Genomic DNA, 16,056 nt, shown 5'->3' on the forward strand with positions numbered 1-16,056 from the left:
CTCAGTAGACTAGAGAAGTGTATGTTTAGTCTTACCTATAAACCACATTCCCAACTTTGGCACATTAAGCATCTTTTAACTCTTTGAATTAGATATTGGATTCATTCCATCCCATTTCTCCCCTTCTGGATTTTGGGGCATTCTAGCCTAGATTTCAACTGTGGTGTTTTCTAATCCTCTTTGTGATCAAATTTACTTCAGGAATTTATGCCTCAGCTCTAGTACTCTTCCTGGGACAGTCCAGCCGAATTGTCTCATGACACTTCCTATTTGATGACACAAACCTTTTCACTTGTATATTTAAACAAATGTTTCTGTGTTTGTTCTTTTAATATAGTTAATCACATGTATTATACAGGGTGGGGCATTGTTACTTATTAATTGTGTTATTTTCCATAGGAACATTTGCCCCACCCTATAATGACATATACAGTCACACTGTACAGTTAGATCAATATTCTGAGTATGCACATACCATGTGGTCTACTGGGATTATTCCCACACAAAATTTTGTTTTCTCTGGCATTAATGATTCCCCCTTTGTTAATGATTCCCTCTTTGCATAGATCTCTTCTCAATATTTTCAAGTGCATTGGCTGTTTTTCAGGATCTGAAAGAAGTTTCCCAGGATTTTCTAAACTGCTCCTCCCACCAGGCTTTCTGTAGAGGCTTACTATTTAACTAAGGTCTTGGGGATCCTTTTTACCAATTATCTTGGAGATTCCCTGTAGCTTTTTCTTAAAAAGCATCTCTCTTTCCTTGGTGTCTTCTTCCCACTTCCATGTTTTGATAGAGCAGACCTTCCAGTGATTTTTTTTTTAAGTACTCAGGGAAGAAAATTTTGAGACCATACATCTGGAAGGATCATTATTTTGCTCCCATGTTTGGTAAGATTTTTGGTTGAATATAGGTTTAGATTGGAAATCCTTTTGATAATTTTGAAGGCATTTCTCCATTGTGGACTTTCTGAAGATCCACAGTGGAGAAAATACTCGGTTTTCTTTAAGTGGTCATAAGAGAACTTAAACCCTTTACTGTATTTTGCATTAAAGGGCAGAGTCATTTCTAGAAAAACTGTCACTTTTATCTTAATGTTTTTTTGCTTTAACTATTGTAGGTTCAGTTTTCCAATTTGGCAGCAGCACTACAAATTTCAATTTCACAAACAACAGTCCGTCAGGAGTATTCAAATTTGGGGCAAATCCGAGCACACCTGCAGCCCCAGCCCAGCCTTCTGGCTCGGGCTTTCCATTTAATCAGCCGTCAGCGTCATTTACAGTGGGGTAAGAGACTTTTTGTTGAAATGGAGAATTTAGCATGGTAAGGACGTGTACTTGTGCATGAATGTGTGTGTGTTCTGTTTTTAAAAGCACCAACGTGCAGTGTAGTTCAGGTAAAGGCAAGTATGTTCTCTAATATCAGTTTACCATATTATAGTGTGGGAGGATCATAGCCTGAAAAAAACAGCAGGGTGTGTATGTGTCCCGTGCGGCAGGAAATTTGTTTACTTGAACAATGGTCTCTTTTCCCCCCTTGTCACTGGTCACATTTAGAGTTATATTATGACTCTAAAATTTTGTGCATCATGTCACATTTTGAAGTTTTTATTTTTCACAGGTCAAATGGGAAAAATATGTTCTCTTCTTCTGGAACTTCAGTTTCTGGTCGCAAGATAAAGACTGCTGTTAGACGCAGGAAATAAATGTTGCAGTGGTGGTATACACAAGTTTTAACAAAAGCTGGTGTCCTGCTTTTAGATACTGGATTGTACTACATGCTGGAGTTACCTGAAGTCAATCTGCTTAAGGACTTCTTTGATTTTGGAATTTTCCTCTTTGTTTCTTTACAAAAGCCCTGCCCTCACCTCTCGCCATGCCCTTTAAAAATAAATAATAGACTGATGACTGATTCTTCAGCGAAAATATTTTATGATCCAGCAGATTATTCACTGATTTGGCTTAGGCTGGCTGAATTCAGGAATGGAGCCCGCTCAGTGAATGGCTTTGTATAGAACCTCTTCGTCTGCACCATTATGTGCGTTGATATGCGTTTATGGAACGCATTGATATTGTAATTATATCTGAGGAATTCTGTATAGATTAGAGGATGTTGAAATGAATGATTTCTATGCTGAGTTTGTGCTGGTGTATGTGTGAAGTGAGTGAGTTGGGTGTATTGTGTACTAAAATTTTCTGATAGAGGAAGCCTGATTAAAGAATGGTCTATACTAAGGACTTGTTAGATCTAGTTCCTTCTCCACTTAATAATTATATGCTATTTCTATATTTTCATTCTTCTATCACCTGTCTTGCCTTTTCCATTATTTTATTATGAAACTTGTGTAAATACAATTTTGTTTCTGTACTTTTTGGCATAACATAAATCTGTGAACTTGAAATTTTAATTTTGTGTTAGAATTTTTTGTTGTTTGTTTAGTCTTGTCTCAGATTTTATTATGTAAATCCCATTATTCAAAGTTGCCTAAATCCATTTGGAAATCTTAAAAAAAAAATTGGGGATTCTTAAAGTGAATTTATTGGCTTTTCTGATCCAGTTTTGTTTGGACCAAAAACCAGTATTGTACAAAGTATTAAGCATATATTTTTATATATTTACTGAAATGGACTGTGGTGACTTTGGATAATAAGGAAAAGTTTAATATTAAAGCCATGTTTATTACAGTATAATTAACATGTTAAACCATGGGATAAATGCCATCAATAAAAAATTGTGAAATCCTTTTTGTTCTAGTGTTAACTCTGGAAGGGAACCTTTTTATAAAGGTTAATTAAAGGTCAGTTAGAAGATAAACTTCAGAGAATGCTTTTAAGTGATTTGGATAACTCCTAAGTCAATGGGAAAGTGTCTGAATTTACAACATATTGAAAGGTACCTGCTTTTTTGTCTGGTGCTAGGAATCATGCCTACTTTGCATATAAATTGACGTAATTTTTAAAAGTTGGAAATAAACACATAGTCATTTCTGTTTGTACTTGTATTTTCCTTGATAGGTGACTAGACACTGGTTTTTGATGGAGTTCTTGGAGATACATGGCCCAGCAGTCCACAAAAACTTGAGTGGTCCTTTTGTGTAACTTTTTAAAAATTATTTTAGTGATTTTTTTTTAACTGGATTTCTTTTCTGTGGTCCATAAAAGAGCTGGGTGGAGAGGAAGTGGTGATGGTGGCAGACAACATTTGGTAATTTTATTCTTCAATTTGAATGCACAATTATATTGTGCTGACTTATTTTGCTGAACTTGTGGTTGGAATGTAAACTCAGAACTTTTAAAAATGTTTTAGGTTTTTGCCGTTATTTATAATGAAAAGATAATTTTTCATAGTCAAATATATTAGGCCATCATCAAATGCTGGTTTGGGGGTAGAAATTTTGTATTATAATACATATTTGATATGGATCTGTGATGGTGAAGGTTAGAAGAAGTGAACTGGAAATTTGTGGTTTCACTGCTGAGAAGTTAATGCCTAACTAAATTGCAGGTTCATGCATTCTCAGCATTCTTTAGGCCCATACGGATGGGAATTAGGCATTCTGCTGCGCTAGAAAGGTGTGTTTTTTTTTTACTTAGTACCTTTTTTATTTTTTAAATAAGTGACTAAAAGCCATGAAGTGGCTTTTCTTAAAAATGAAATCATCTGCGCCCCGGCAACTGAAGTATACAGGGCTTGGAACTTGTTTTTTCCATCTCAGTGGTTGAAATTCTCAGGCTGCATATGGCAACTTGAGTACATTCATAGTAGCAGCTGTAACTTCCAACCTGTCCCTATTCAAGCTCAGCAGAGGTATCTCCTTATCAGACTGGCTCAGGCTATAGAACCATTTCTGATACACTCCCTGTGGCTGTGATAGCTTATATGCTCCATACATAAGTAAAAATTGGGGGCTGCTTGTGGAAGGGTGGTAACATGACAAAACAATATTGGCCCAGTTTTCATGCTGGACCAATGAGGAATTGTGTTTTTTTGTTGTTGTTTTTTAAATATGTTCATATTGATTTTAGAGAGAGGGAGGGGGGGAGAGAAACATTGATCGGCTGACTCCTACTGTGCCCTGACCTGGAATCGCCTGCAACCTCTCAGTGGTGCATGGGATGAAGCCCAATTGACTGAGTCACACCAGCCAGGGTGAGGAGGAATTGTTTTTAACTGAAAACAATCTCTGAAGAGAGAAAAGCCTTATGTAGAAAGATTGACTAATCAGGTTTGTTTATATAATTTGGTCAATAGACAAGATGGTCAGTAGTTCTCACTGAATGTACATCCATATAACTTGTGTTAGATGTATATTCTAGGACAGTGATGGCAAACCTTTTGAGCTCGCTCGGCGTGTCAGCATTTTGAAAAACCCTAACTTAACTCTGTTGCCCTGTCACATATAGAAATTTTTTGATATTTGCAACCATAGTAAAACACTTATATTTTTGATATTTATTTTATATATTTAAATGCCATTTAACAAAGAAAAATCAACCAAAAAAATGAGTTCGCGTGTCATAGGTTCGCCATCACTGTTCTAGGACCTCCTCATCAGAGATTAATTCACTGGGTCTGGGCAGGGACCAGAAATCTGCATCATTAAATAAGCACCTGGAGGACTTGCCACTTTAAGTACTATGTTTTGAGTAATTTATGATTTCAGGCATTAAGAAAATTCAGACAATGGGAAAATTTGTCTTTAAGCTAGCTGCTTATTTTTTTCTTTATCCTCATCCGAGGATATGTTTTTATTGATTTTAGGGAGAGAGAGAAACATCAATCAGTTGCCTGTCATACACACTCTGACCAGGGGTTAAACCTGCAACCTAGATATATTCCCTCACTGGGAATTGAACCTGCCACCTTTTGGTTTACGGGATGATGTGCCAACTAACTGAGCCACCCAGATGCTTATTATTTGTTAGAAATTCTCCCCTGAAATTGTGTTAAGATTTTATTTTAAATAAAAGTGGTGGACTAATTTTAACAATTTATAATCAAGCCTTAAACTTTCTGGTTTAGCCTGGGAAGAATTTGTATTTGCTTCAGTTGTATTAGTACAGTCATGCATTACTTGACCCCGGATACATTGAACAATTTGTCATTAGGTGATTTCATTGTTGAGCAAACATCATGTAGTGCATTTATACAAATCTAGATGGTATAGCCTACTCCACACCATGGCTATTGCTCCAAGGCTACAAACCTGTACAGCATGTTACTGTATTGAATACTGTAGGCAGTTGTAATGCATCATGCTATAACATAATGGCTGTCTCGTTACTAGGCAATGGGAATTTTTCAGCTCCATTATAATCTTAGGGACCACTGTTATACATTTGGTTCATTGTTGACCAAAACATCATTAGGCAGGACATGACTCCATTTCATTTCCTGGGTCTGTTTATGTATCAAGTTTGAAACTGAATGGAAATTTTACAAAGGCTAGCCTGTGTGTGTAATGGAAATTGACAAATTTGGTATAGTAAAAATGAAGAACTGGGTGTGTTGGGTCCAGCTACACACAGCTGCAGTATGACCATGTCAGTGCCTTTGTTTCCTTACTAGAGGCCCAACACACAAAACACATGCATGGGTAGGATCCCTAGGCCTGGCCAGCAATTAGGGCTGATCTGTGGGGCAATCAGGGGCCTCCTGCTGGCACCGACCTTGGCTGGCCTGGGGGCAGCTCCTGCGTTGAGCGTCTGCTCCCTGGTGGTCAGTGTGTGTCATAGTGACTGGTTGTTCCGCCATTCAGTCAATTTGCATATTAGGTTTTTATTATATAGGATAGGATAATATAGGCAACTTTTATACACTTACCTTAGAAGTCCAGTCCACTCTAGTTCCATGATGGGCTGGACTCAGAACAGCACCTTGTCTGTCTACAGGACTCAGACCAGGCCATAAAGCTACATTTGAGTTTATCCTTCATTATCTTTGCCTTTGAAGAACTTGTTTTGTGTTCCGTCTTCTAGATTTATAAAGATTAGAACAGGAAATGCTTGTGAGATCAGAACTAGGTTTAAATTGCCCAGCTGACTCATTTATTAGTTATGTGACTTGAATTTCTGGTTCCTCATGTGTATGGGTCCTTACTATGTTGCATGATAGTTGAGGTGGTTAGCCACTTTAAGAAGGAAAGTTTAACATTAAGCCTAACCATCTATGGGCAACTTTTGAATGACTTGCTAAGATAATATATTCCAAAAGTGGATGATGATTTTGGTAGTCCTCTATTTCTGAAAGCATTCTAGTTGACTGCCGTGGCCACTCTGAAGGCAGAAAGCTGTATTTGGAAGGAAGTTCTTCCCTTTGGAGATTCTAAAACCTCAGTGAAACAGGCAAAACATAAAACCATTGGTGACCAAGTATTTATTGAGACAAAGAATACAAATTGGTGGCATACAAATTATTAAAAATAGAATGCTGTATTTATTTATAGGCCAGGCCATCCGGTATTATTTGTGGGTCAAGCCCTACTATAATGGCTGCAAGGATATATACAGTTTGAAACGACAACCTTCACCCAGTCAAGTACTAGTACATGAAAAAATTTCAAACTTTGGTATGGGAGGTGGGGAATGGCAAGTAATTGAAATGATACTTGTCAGATTTTAGGAATACTGTTATTTAGAAATATTCTTCAAAAGAAACAAGAGCCTGGGATAGATGCAGAATGAAAATATTTAATGCCCCCATTCCTCTCAAAAAGCCCTTTATTCCCAAGTAACAAATTAATTTCCAACTCCTACCTTCTTTTTGCTGGAAATATTTATGCATTAGTGAAACATAAAGGAACATCTTTTTTTTAGAGTTAAAATATTTTACTACCATTTGAAACAAAAAACACTGAAGATGCATTTTTATAATTCAGACAAAGTGGCCCTCTAATATAATACATCCCCCCACCTCCCAATCCTACATATTTGGGTAAAACTGGAAGGTAAATGTTTAGGTAGAAAGAAGAAACTTCTGAACCAGTCCTACTCAAGTATCAGTTGGGCAATATTTTAAAGGCTTACTTTAAGAAGTGTTGGCTTTATTTCTGTGGTCACAGATTAGTCTAAAAACAAGGCTTGCCATCACTCACACATACCTACTCTAGGCCCAGGGTGAATATAAGTGTCAGACTTTCCCAAGATGAACTAGACACTCAAGTTACATTTGGTAATGAGTACTGAGATTTCCTAGAGGCCTGTGGTTTTTAGGGGACATTCATAGAAAGTGTGTTCTCGCTCAGCTCAACTCCTAATTTTTGTTTCATTATTTGTTTATGTTACAAAAGTGATGAATAATGTTTGTACTATGAAGATAACTTTCTGCCTTTAGGCTAGAGCTTCAGCATGAGAATTATACTTTGACACAGAAAAATCAGCATTTCTATAAGACATATACTAAATAAATAGAAAGTACTGAAAAGAGGGATTCTCCACTCTTCACCACTCCAAGAGAAAAAATGGCTCCTCCATCCTCCCCATTGTTTTGTCACTTTTTCAATTATTTGGGAATCAAAATCTTTTCCTTAGAGCTGAATTCATACATAGAGTTGGATTTTTTTTTTGTTATAAAAGCAGACAAAATAATACTATATAGTTATATAGTATAACTTGAATCCTGAGATGGATCTAAATGAATCTACACATATGTACAATGTTTTAAGTATAACAAACCAGACTACTTGTTTGCTCTGTTTTACTATATAAATAAAAATAGCCTAGGTGGTAAACCATCCAATACCTGAGAGGAAATGATACATTAAAGGTAAATTCCAGAATTACATGACTGAAGGGCATTTCAACTTGAATTTCAATCAGTGCCAAAAGTGTGTGTGTGTGTGTGTGTGTGTGTGTGTGTACATACACAGTGGTAAGTTTATGTAACATTTCCTAATTTCTAGTCTAATAAAATTTTAGTTTTATTACTTTTTATTGTGAAGGGCCATCACAACTTCCCAGGGGTTACAAGTGAATGAACTGGTTAATACTATGATACACTTAACTGACAGGCTATCTGTGATGATGTATTTAATATAACTTATTTTGAAAAACATGGTTTATGCAGTTTTACAAAGGGTATTAAGGATACTGTTAAGGTTTCTATAACCATTAAATGTGAATATTTTCAGTTTTAAATATAAAAAAAACCCACTTTAAAAATTGATACAGTGATAGACGTGTCTTCCATTTGCTAATAAACTTAACACCAAAAGTAAAGCATAGAATGACCCTTTAAGCAATCTATTTATGAACTTGTCCAACACAGTTTAGTGTTTTGTTTTTTGAAGATTATCAGAGTTGGAGAAATGTCTAAGAAACAAAACTTTTAGTTCAGGTATATCTCAACACAGCTAACTGGATCATTTAACAAAAGCAACCACACACTTGAAACAACTTTGCTTCAATAGGAAAATAAATTAAAATAGCAATACACAGTGTTACTTAGCTTAACTTTTCCTTCAAAACATCATCCATGGCAGGCCCAAAACACAAGCTTTTGGCTCACACAACCAAAGAACTTAGAATTATGTCTGGAAATGCTACTCTTCCTTGTTTTAGAACAGTCCATATGGGGAAATTGCTAATATTTCACAGGTTACCAGTATTCATGAAATACTCAGATTATTTAACTTGACGTTTCAAAAGTTATGGAACTATATAAAATTTAAAAGGAAACTAGTGTGTTGATATCCTGTGTGTAGAGAGAAGTTATATTCAGAACACTGAAAAGCACTAATACTTCATGCTGCACACATACTGGGAATATTGTTTTTACAGTAAATATGCAACAATTTGATGGAAGTAATTCCCCTCCCCCATATTTATAGTTTGCTTTGGAGCACTGGAAATAACTTGCACAATGAAAAATTACCCCCCCTCCCCATTGAAAGCAATCATTAACTTAGCTTCTCTTAAAAAAAAAAAAAGTTAATATAGCAATGACAATACTTTTTCATCATCATGCAAAACTCTGCCCCAAAATACATGTTGAAGCATTAACAATAGTTGTAAAGTTACATCATTCCCACAGTAAACTGCAGTGCAGATTTTAAAACTTTAGGTAAGGGATCTGCTAGGCCTGCCTCACTTGCCCCTTTCTCTTGCAGCAAACTCACCACCTCCTGGGATGGGAGATAAGTGGATTATCAAATTTGTGTCCCCATTCTCCCCCAAAATCGAAGACAACAATTTCCCCAAGAAGTGTTAACTAAAAGATGAATAATGTGTTTATAAAACACAACTGGACGTTTTCCATCATTTTGGGATAAACCAAAATAAATTCTTAAAGTTTCATTTAGAGATTTCAAAGCTGAAAATGCTTTCACAGCAAATTCTAATGCCTTAGATCTTAGTATATTTTGTCCATTGTTGATTATGAAACCACTTGACTTCTTTTTGATCTAAAATTTTAACACTTGAATTCAAACAGGTTTTTCTTCTGGAAAAGTTCTTTGGCATTCAAGTAAAATCAATACTTTCAGAATAGTCACCTGTATCACACTGGAGTGACTGCTTTAATTTCTAAATCATCAATTAACGTAACCCAGGGATACTGATGGCCTTGATACATAATTTAGTCTTGTCATCATTCCAGAAAGTATGGAATTCAGGGCTTTTGGGGGCATCATCTGACCCCATTTCTTTTTACCACAATGGTTCCTGCTACAATGTCATAGGCTGTTCGATTATGCTGAAAAAACAGCAGTGTGATGAAAGCAGGGAAAAAAGAAGCAATAGAAAAATTCTTGATCAATGCTCGTATAGTGGACCTAAAAATAAAGGAAGTAAAAAATATCAGATAATTTATATGCACACCACATATAGACGAATATCTTCCTATCAAGTCCAAAGTATGTATTTAAAACATTCATAATTGAGAGAAATTTTACCTTTGATATCTGAGTTATTTTCAAGTATCCTATCAAACCATCTCAGCTAGTTCTAAAGACTTCATCAACATAAAAGACTAGAACTTTCACATGAAAAGCAGTAATATGTCTTACAATGTGAACTAAAGTTTATAGTATTTTCTAGTATTTTGCCAGAAGAAAACTATTTACTTGCCTTTTTTAAAAAATATTTTATTTTATTGATGTTTTTACAGAGAGGAAAGGAGAGGGATAGAGAGTTAGAAACATCGATGAAAGAAAAACACCGATCAGCTGCCTCCTGCACACTCTCTACTGGGGATGTGCCCGCAACCAAGGTACATGCCCTTGACCGGAATCGAACCCGGGACCCTTCAGTCCGCAGGCCGACGCTCTATCCACTGAGCCAAACCGGTTAGGGCCTTGCCTTTTCTATAGTCATCCATTCCTGTGTTTCTGTATCTTCTAAACTGAGTATGCTTATTGCAGTCTCATTTTCTACCTTTTATGAAACACATTTTAAATTACTGTGTATTTTTTTATCAGCTTTTTGTGGGATCCTGTGATTTAAAAATGCTTTAAAGGCTTTCAACAATAGCTTAGAATGGAGACTTATCCTACTAATGTTAGGTTTCTGCCTCAAAGGCTACAGAAAAGCACAGTGGCTAAGAGTGGGCTCTGGATCCAGACTTGCAATTAGATCCACGTTCTAGCAATCACAAGTTGTATTCCACATCTGTAAAAGGGGTAAGAGTACATATAGTACCTATCTTGTAAGGTTGTTAAGATTTAATTAGTTAATACATATGCACTGTTTTTAAGTTTATGCTCAATAAACATTAGCCATTACTGACATTAACAGTAGGATTATTATAAACACAAAATTATAAGGAAATTTTGTATGTCAGCAAAAGTAAGTTTCTAGAGTTTTGTTCATATTTCCTTTTTATTAACAATCCAGCTCTGAATCATTCTGGCAGCAGTTCCAGCCAGTATCTTGTTTTGCTCAAATGATTACCACCTACTCCCCTCCACAACTTCCATTATCACTATTTGTACCTTGCCCTAGAGCAGTGGTTCTCAACCTTCCTAATGCCGCGACCCTTTAATACAGTTCCTCATGTTGTGGTGACCCCCAACCATAAAATTATTTTTGTTGCTACTTCATAACTGTAATTTTGCTACTGTTATGAATCATAATGTAAATATCTGATATGCTATATGTGTTTTCCTATGGTCGCGACCCACAGGTTGAGAACCGCTGCCCTAGAGGCAGATGCTAACAGCCTCTTGGGAGTATTACAAGCAGGTTGCATGTAGTTCCCAAAACTCTTACTGCCTATGCTAATGGGATGATGACAGGTATTACCAAACGGAGACTGAAGACAGATCAGTAATTGACCCATTCATTATCCAAAGGTCTAGACCAGGGGTCCTCAAACTACGGCCCACGGGCCACATGCAAATACAAATATTGTATTTGTTCCCGTTTTGTTTTTTTACTTCAAAATAAGATATGTGCAGTGTGCATAGGAATTTGTTCATAGTTTTTTTTTAAACTATAGTCCGGCCCTCCAACGGTCTGAGGGACAGTGAACTGGCCTCCTGTTTAAAAAGTTTGAGGACCCCTGTAATTGAAAAACACTCAAACTCTTGTTTTAAACTTAATAAACGTAAGCCCATTTATTACAGTATGCCATAAAGAAAAAATACCAACATCTTAAAAATACTATATTAAATGGTATAACTTATGAACTGTATTGATTACTTAAAAATTTATCATTTTTATAAGTATACAGTAGATTAAGATAAGAACTTACGTTGTAATGCTAACATTTGAGGAAGGAATCACTAAAACCCGACTTGGTGCAATAAGCACTGACGTGTCACATGTCACAACTCGAAGCCCCAGCAGGAACTTCCCTGGGGTGGCTCCGCCTGCTCCCCAAATGCAAATTATCTAAGGAAAGAAGGATAATTTAAAAATAATTTACTAGCTCAGCCATATCAATTTTAATTTTTTTCAAACTGATTTTAGAGAAAGAAGAGGGGAGGGAGAGAAACATTGATTTGTTGTTCCACTTACTCATGCATTCATTGGTTGTTTCCTGTATATGCCCTGTCTGGGGATTGAACCCACAACCTTGGCATACTGGGAGGACCCTCTAACCAACTGAGGTACCTGGCTAGGGCTCAACCACACCAATTTTAAGGTTAAGTTTTCCTGCCATATTATTCATGTTTTAAAAATTTCAAGTTGGAGGAATTTCACAGAATACTCAAAGGTTAACCTTTTAATGCGTATTACTGAAGATATAAGAGATCATTTTCAATACTACCAGTTGTCTACTATAATATTTCTCTATGATCCAGTTGTTTCTATGGAAAAATACATCTCAATTTCCACAACCAATTTATAAATATATCTTTGGACCATGAGACTAAAATATATTACAACGAAATTATAAAATGTCTCCACTCAGAAAGTTTTAAAAATAAATTTATTTTTTAATTCTCACTCAAGGATATATTTTACTGATTTTAGAGAGAGAGAGGAGGGGGGAGAGAGAAGAAAGAGAAAAAGAGAGAGAGAAAGAGAGAGATGGTTGCCTCCCGTACGCACCCAAACTAGGGACCTGAACTCGAAACCTAGGTATGTGCCCTGATCAAGAATCACACTGGCAACCTTTCAGTGCATGGGATGATGCTCCAACCAACTGAGCCACACTGGTGCCCAGGGCAGAAAGGTGTTTTTTTTAACTTGAGAAGTTTTATGTTAAAGAAAATTTGAAAAAAGTAGACATTTGACAAATACACGATTAACTAAATTTCCACTGGTTTTGGGTTGATAAACTAAAATTAGACAGTTAAATATTAATATTTGCTGAAGTCAGTAGCTTACCTCATAGAAACAAACTAGTAATCTGTATATAAGAGCCACAACCATCATTTTCTGCAAGTCTTCCATTGATGTGTCTTCATCTATTTCTTCTATTATATAATGCATAGCAAACTTAGAGATATCCCTACACAAAATAATAGTGTTGGGTTATAAAGAATTATCAGAGCAGTTGCATTGATTTTTTTCCCCATTAGTGTTAGTCACAGACTTTATTTCAAATTCTAAACTTCTTTAGGTGTTTCACAAAACAGCTTATTCAACAAATAGGCAGCACTACCATGAGCAGGCACTGTACTAGCCCTGGTGAGTGAATTCAACATGGTCTCTGCTTTCATGGGACTCTAACCAAGCAGGGAGGGTAGAACAATAAGTGGTAATAAAGTGAGATGAAGACTTGTGATAGGAAATTATAGTGTACTATGGAAACACATACCAGGCACATTTAACTTGTGAAGCTCCCCAGAAGTGACATTTAAGCTGAGATCTGAAGGATGAAGAGAAGTTAGCCAGACTAATAAGGGAGAAGTTTCAGAGAGAGGGACTAACAAAGGGAGAAAAACTTGAAGCAAGAGTGATGGAAGCTATAAGCAGTTTGATATGACTCAAATCTTAAGTATGAGTGGTAACAATGATTAAGAAATAAGGGCATCTTACTTAAAGTTAAACCATATGAAAAAAAACTTTACCTGATGGCAATGAGGAACCACTGAAGGAAGGATTTTAAGGCAGGAAAGGAGCAGAATCAATTTATGATCTCTTTGGTTTTATATCAGAGACTGGATTGAGATAAAACAGGAGACAAGACTGAGATACCAGTTAGAAAACTTCTGCCATAATCCAGGCAAGGCATGACAGTAACTGGACTAGGGAAAAGCAATGATGATAAAAAATGGTCTGGGTTGAAGGCTATTCAGGAGATTCAACAGAAAGGAGTTGGTATTTGGATATGTAGAGGGTAGGAGAGGAAGAGAGAGAAGGAACCACAGTAACACTCAGGTTCCTGGAAAGAGCCCTGAAATCTGACTACAAGGGTTTGTATCTTGATTCTGTCACTTATTATTACCTTTGTAATTTAGTAAATTCTGGGCTTAACTTCTTGTAAACCCAAATTTCAATCTCTATAAAATGGAGGTATTAAGCTCTGTGGTTCATATGGTGGTAAGATTAAGAAAGAATCCCTATAAAGAGGTGAGCTCAAAAGAAAGTTGTTCTTTGGGAAGAGGGATGGGGGAAAGACACTGAGGTCAGAGCAGTTTTTAGAGCATTAAAGGGGTGAGAATGCTGGCCTTGGGATCTAAAGGCTCAGTGAGGGGTCCCTTCGCTTTGTCTTAGAGGGGCTTTGCGAGAAGACTAAAGTTGGGAACCCAGAAGCCAAAGTACCCAGCAAGCCCAATAAAGGAGATATTTTTTGTCTAGAGGAGGGGACATTCATGGAGGAGACAGGCATTTACAGTCTAAGGCTCTGAAGAAAAAAAGAGGTGAGTTCAGTGCCTAACATGTAGAGAGTACTTAGTAATAATTACTATGATTATTAATGTGAAGGGGGGATTATTTAAACAAATGGCTTACTTTGCAGTTCACTTGGGGACTTTCTTGATAGTATAAGCAATCCCATTTGGAAATGCCATCTAGCTGATTATTAATAGTTCATCTACTAAAACCTCTTTATGCATAGTAAGAGGGAAACGAGTTCTGCCTAAGAAAATAGCTGAATAAAATCAAGCCAGGCTTTGGGCTCCTTTTACCTACTTTTGATAGGTGAGATTCCCACAGATCTGGCAGAATTTATTAACTGTTATTCTCTTTTCTGTAGTTATTTCTTAAAACTAACAAGAAAAAAATCTCACAAAGCTCCTATAAAGAAATCATGACATTGGCAAACCAATTATCCATACAGTCACATGCAGGCATAAAAAGAACTTAACAAAATGAGATCTCTAGATAGTAGGTTTTAATAAACCTTCCTGCAAATAGTCTTAACTTACTTTATTCCACTGAGGTGCATAATGCTTAAGACAATAGTTGCTTTTATAAAGAAGAGAATGAAGAAATCCACCATCTCTGCCATAAATCTATGGGCCAAGGATGGAATAACATACTCTCTGCCTGTAAAAAAAAAAAAAAAAAAAGTTAGGAAAACGAATAATTTCACAGGCCTTGGGACCCAACCTAGGTAAACAAATGGGGAATGTAAAGTCAAGGTACAACTTACTAATAAAAAAACAACCTTGCAACAAGCACTAGCATTGGCTCCACTGAAAGTACATTTTATTAAAATATAGCATACTCCACTATTTATGAAGAATTTAAAAGTTTGCTTTCACCTCTGTTTAAAAAGTGATTTCACAGATAAATTTAATTACTTAAGGTACTCCATGAATTTCACTAGGGACTCAAATGAGAATCCAGGTGATCACAAGCCTATGACACAAAACCAATGTTTTATACAGAAAATTAGTACAAAGTAAATCCCTGTGTTACCTCTTATTCATTTAGTTTGTCTTGCTTTCTATGTAATAAATCAATCTGTCATACTAAATTCTGAATGGGATCAAATTCAGAAACTTATTCTAATCCCATATATATGTAAGCTGAATAAACAGAAACTAAATGAAAAACTATAACTAATGCAAAATATTCTAATTCCCATACAGACATAAACAGACAACATAAAGATCACTCAGCTAGGCCCAAAGGTTCATAACTCCATTTGTATTTACATAAATCTCCTTTTCTATCCATCAGTTCCACTGTACCTAATATAAAATATAGAATTGTTATTTCTATATTATATATTCTATAATAAATCCACGCCTGGTTATTTCCAGTATTGCCGTCAACTCCCTAACCCCCACCCCCACGTAGGTTTGCCATCTGAGAATTCAGCTGTGAATCTCATTCTCCAGAGCGTGGAAATCAAGAGGATAATTTAAGGAGCAGAAATTCCTTTACACGCGTTAACAGGAGTAAGGGCATCGATTCAGAATGCCGGGCCTAAAGGAAAAGAAACGGTAATAGCCCTCCGTGCACTTTGGGCATCTAAGGGCTGGGGGCACCGGGCACCGGGCGCGAGTGGGAGGAAGCATCCCTCGGAGGGAGCACAAGCAGTTACGCGTGGTAAAACCCGACCCCTGCCCCGCCCGCCCCAGGCAGAGCCCCCGCAGGCTCGCAGCCCCCGCCCATCCAGGTAGAGCCCCCGCAGCCCCAGCAGAGCCCCGCCCGCCCCAGGCAGAGCCCCCGCAGCCTCGCAGCCCCGCCACCCAAGGCAGAGCCCCGCAGCCCCGCAAGA

The 16,056-nt window shown here is 36.8% G+C and overlaps 2 protein-coding genes across 11 annotated transcripts in view; one reads left to right on the forward strand and one right to left on the reverse strand.

Annotated features, from left to right (window-relative positions):
- The window catches only part of NUP153 (nucleoporin 153), a 75,039-nt gene extending 72,051 nt beyond the window's left edge, over window positions 1–2,988 (forward strand). For 9 of the 10 annotated variants that reach the window (XM_006091743.3, XM_023756483.1, XM_023756486.1 and 6 more), the window contains 2 exons: window positions 1,118–1,283; window positions 1,618–2,741. In XM_006091743.3, coding sequence (XP_006091805.1) covers window positions 1,118–1,283; window positions 1,618–1,702 — 251 coding nt within the window. In that variant the 3' untranslated portion in view covers window positions 1,703–2,741. The other variant, XM_023756480.1, reaches the window with a different exon arrangement.
- A 6,400-nt stretch (window positions 2,989–9,388) lies between these two features.
- Window positions 9,389–14,909, reverse strand: FAM8A1 (family with sequence similarity 8 member A1). The gene is made up of 4 exons (XM_006091745.3): window positions 14,753–14,909; window positions 12,768–12,891; window positions 11,686–11,825; window positions 9,389–9,766 (listed from the first exon to the last, which is right to left on the reverse strand). The coding sequence occupies exons 1-4, from the start codon at window positions 14,833–14,835 to the stop codon at window positions 9,622–9,624; spliced, it is 492 nt and encodes a 163-aa protein (XP_006091807.1). The 5' UTR covers window positions 14,836–14,909; the 3' UTR covers window positions 9,389–9,621.
- Between the last annotated feature and the right edge of the window lie 1,147 nt (window positions 14,910–16,056).

This window comes from Myotis lucifugus, unplaced genomic scaffold (genome assembly GCF_000147115.1).
Source record: "Myotis lucifugus unplaced genomic scaffold, Myoluc2.0 scaffold_95, whole genome shotgun sequence".
Classification (NCBI taxonomy): Eukaryota; Metazoa; Chordata; class Mammalia; order Chiroptera; family Vespertilionidae; genus Myotis; species Myotis lucifugus.

Excerpts from the sequence above, each read along its gene's own strand:
- FAM8A1 (XM_006091745.3), bottom strand. The coding sequence starts at position 14,835 with ATGGCAGAGATGGTGGATTTCTTCATTCTCTTCTTTATAAAAGCAACT. Across the intron at positions 12,892-14,752 it reads ATGCACCTCAGTGGAATAAA|GGATATCTCTAAGTTTGCTA; the intron begins GTAAGTTAAGAC and ends TATTTTGTGTAG. Across the intron at positions 11,826-12,767 it reads TACTAGTTTGTTTCTATGAG|ATAATTTGCATTTGGGGAGC; the intron begins GTAAGCTACTGA and ends TTCTTTCCTTAG.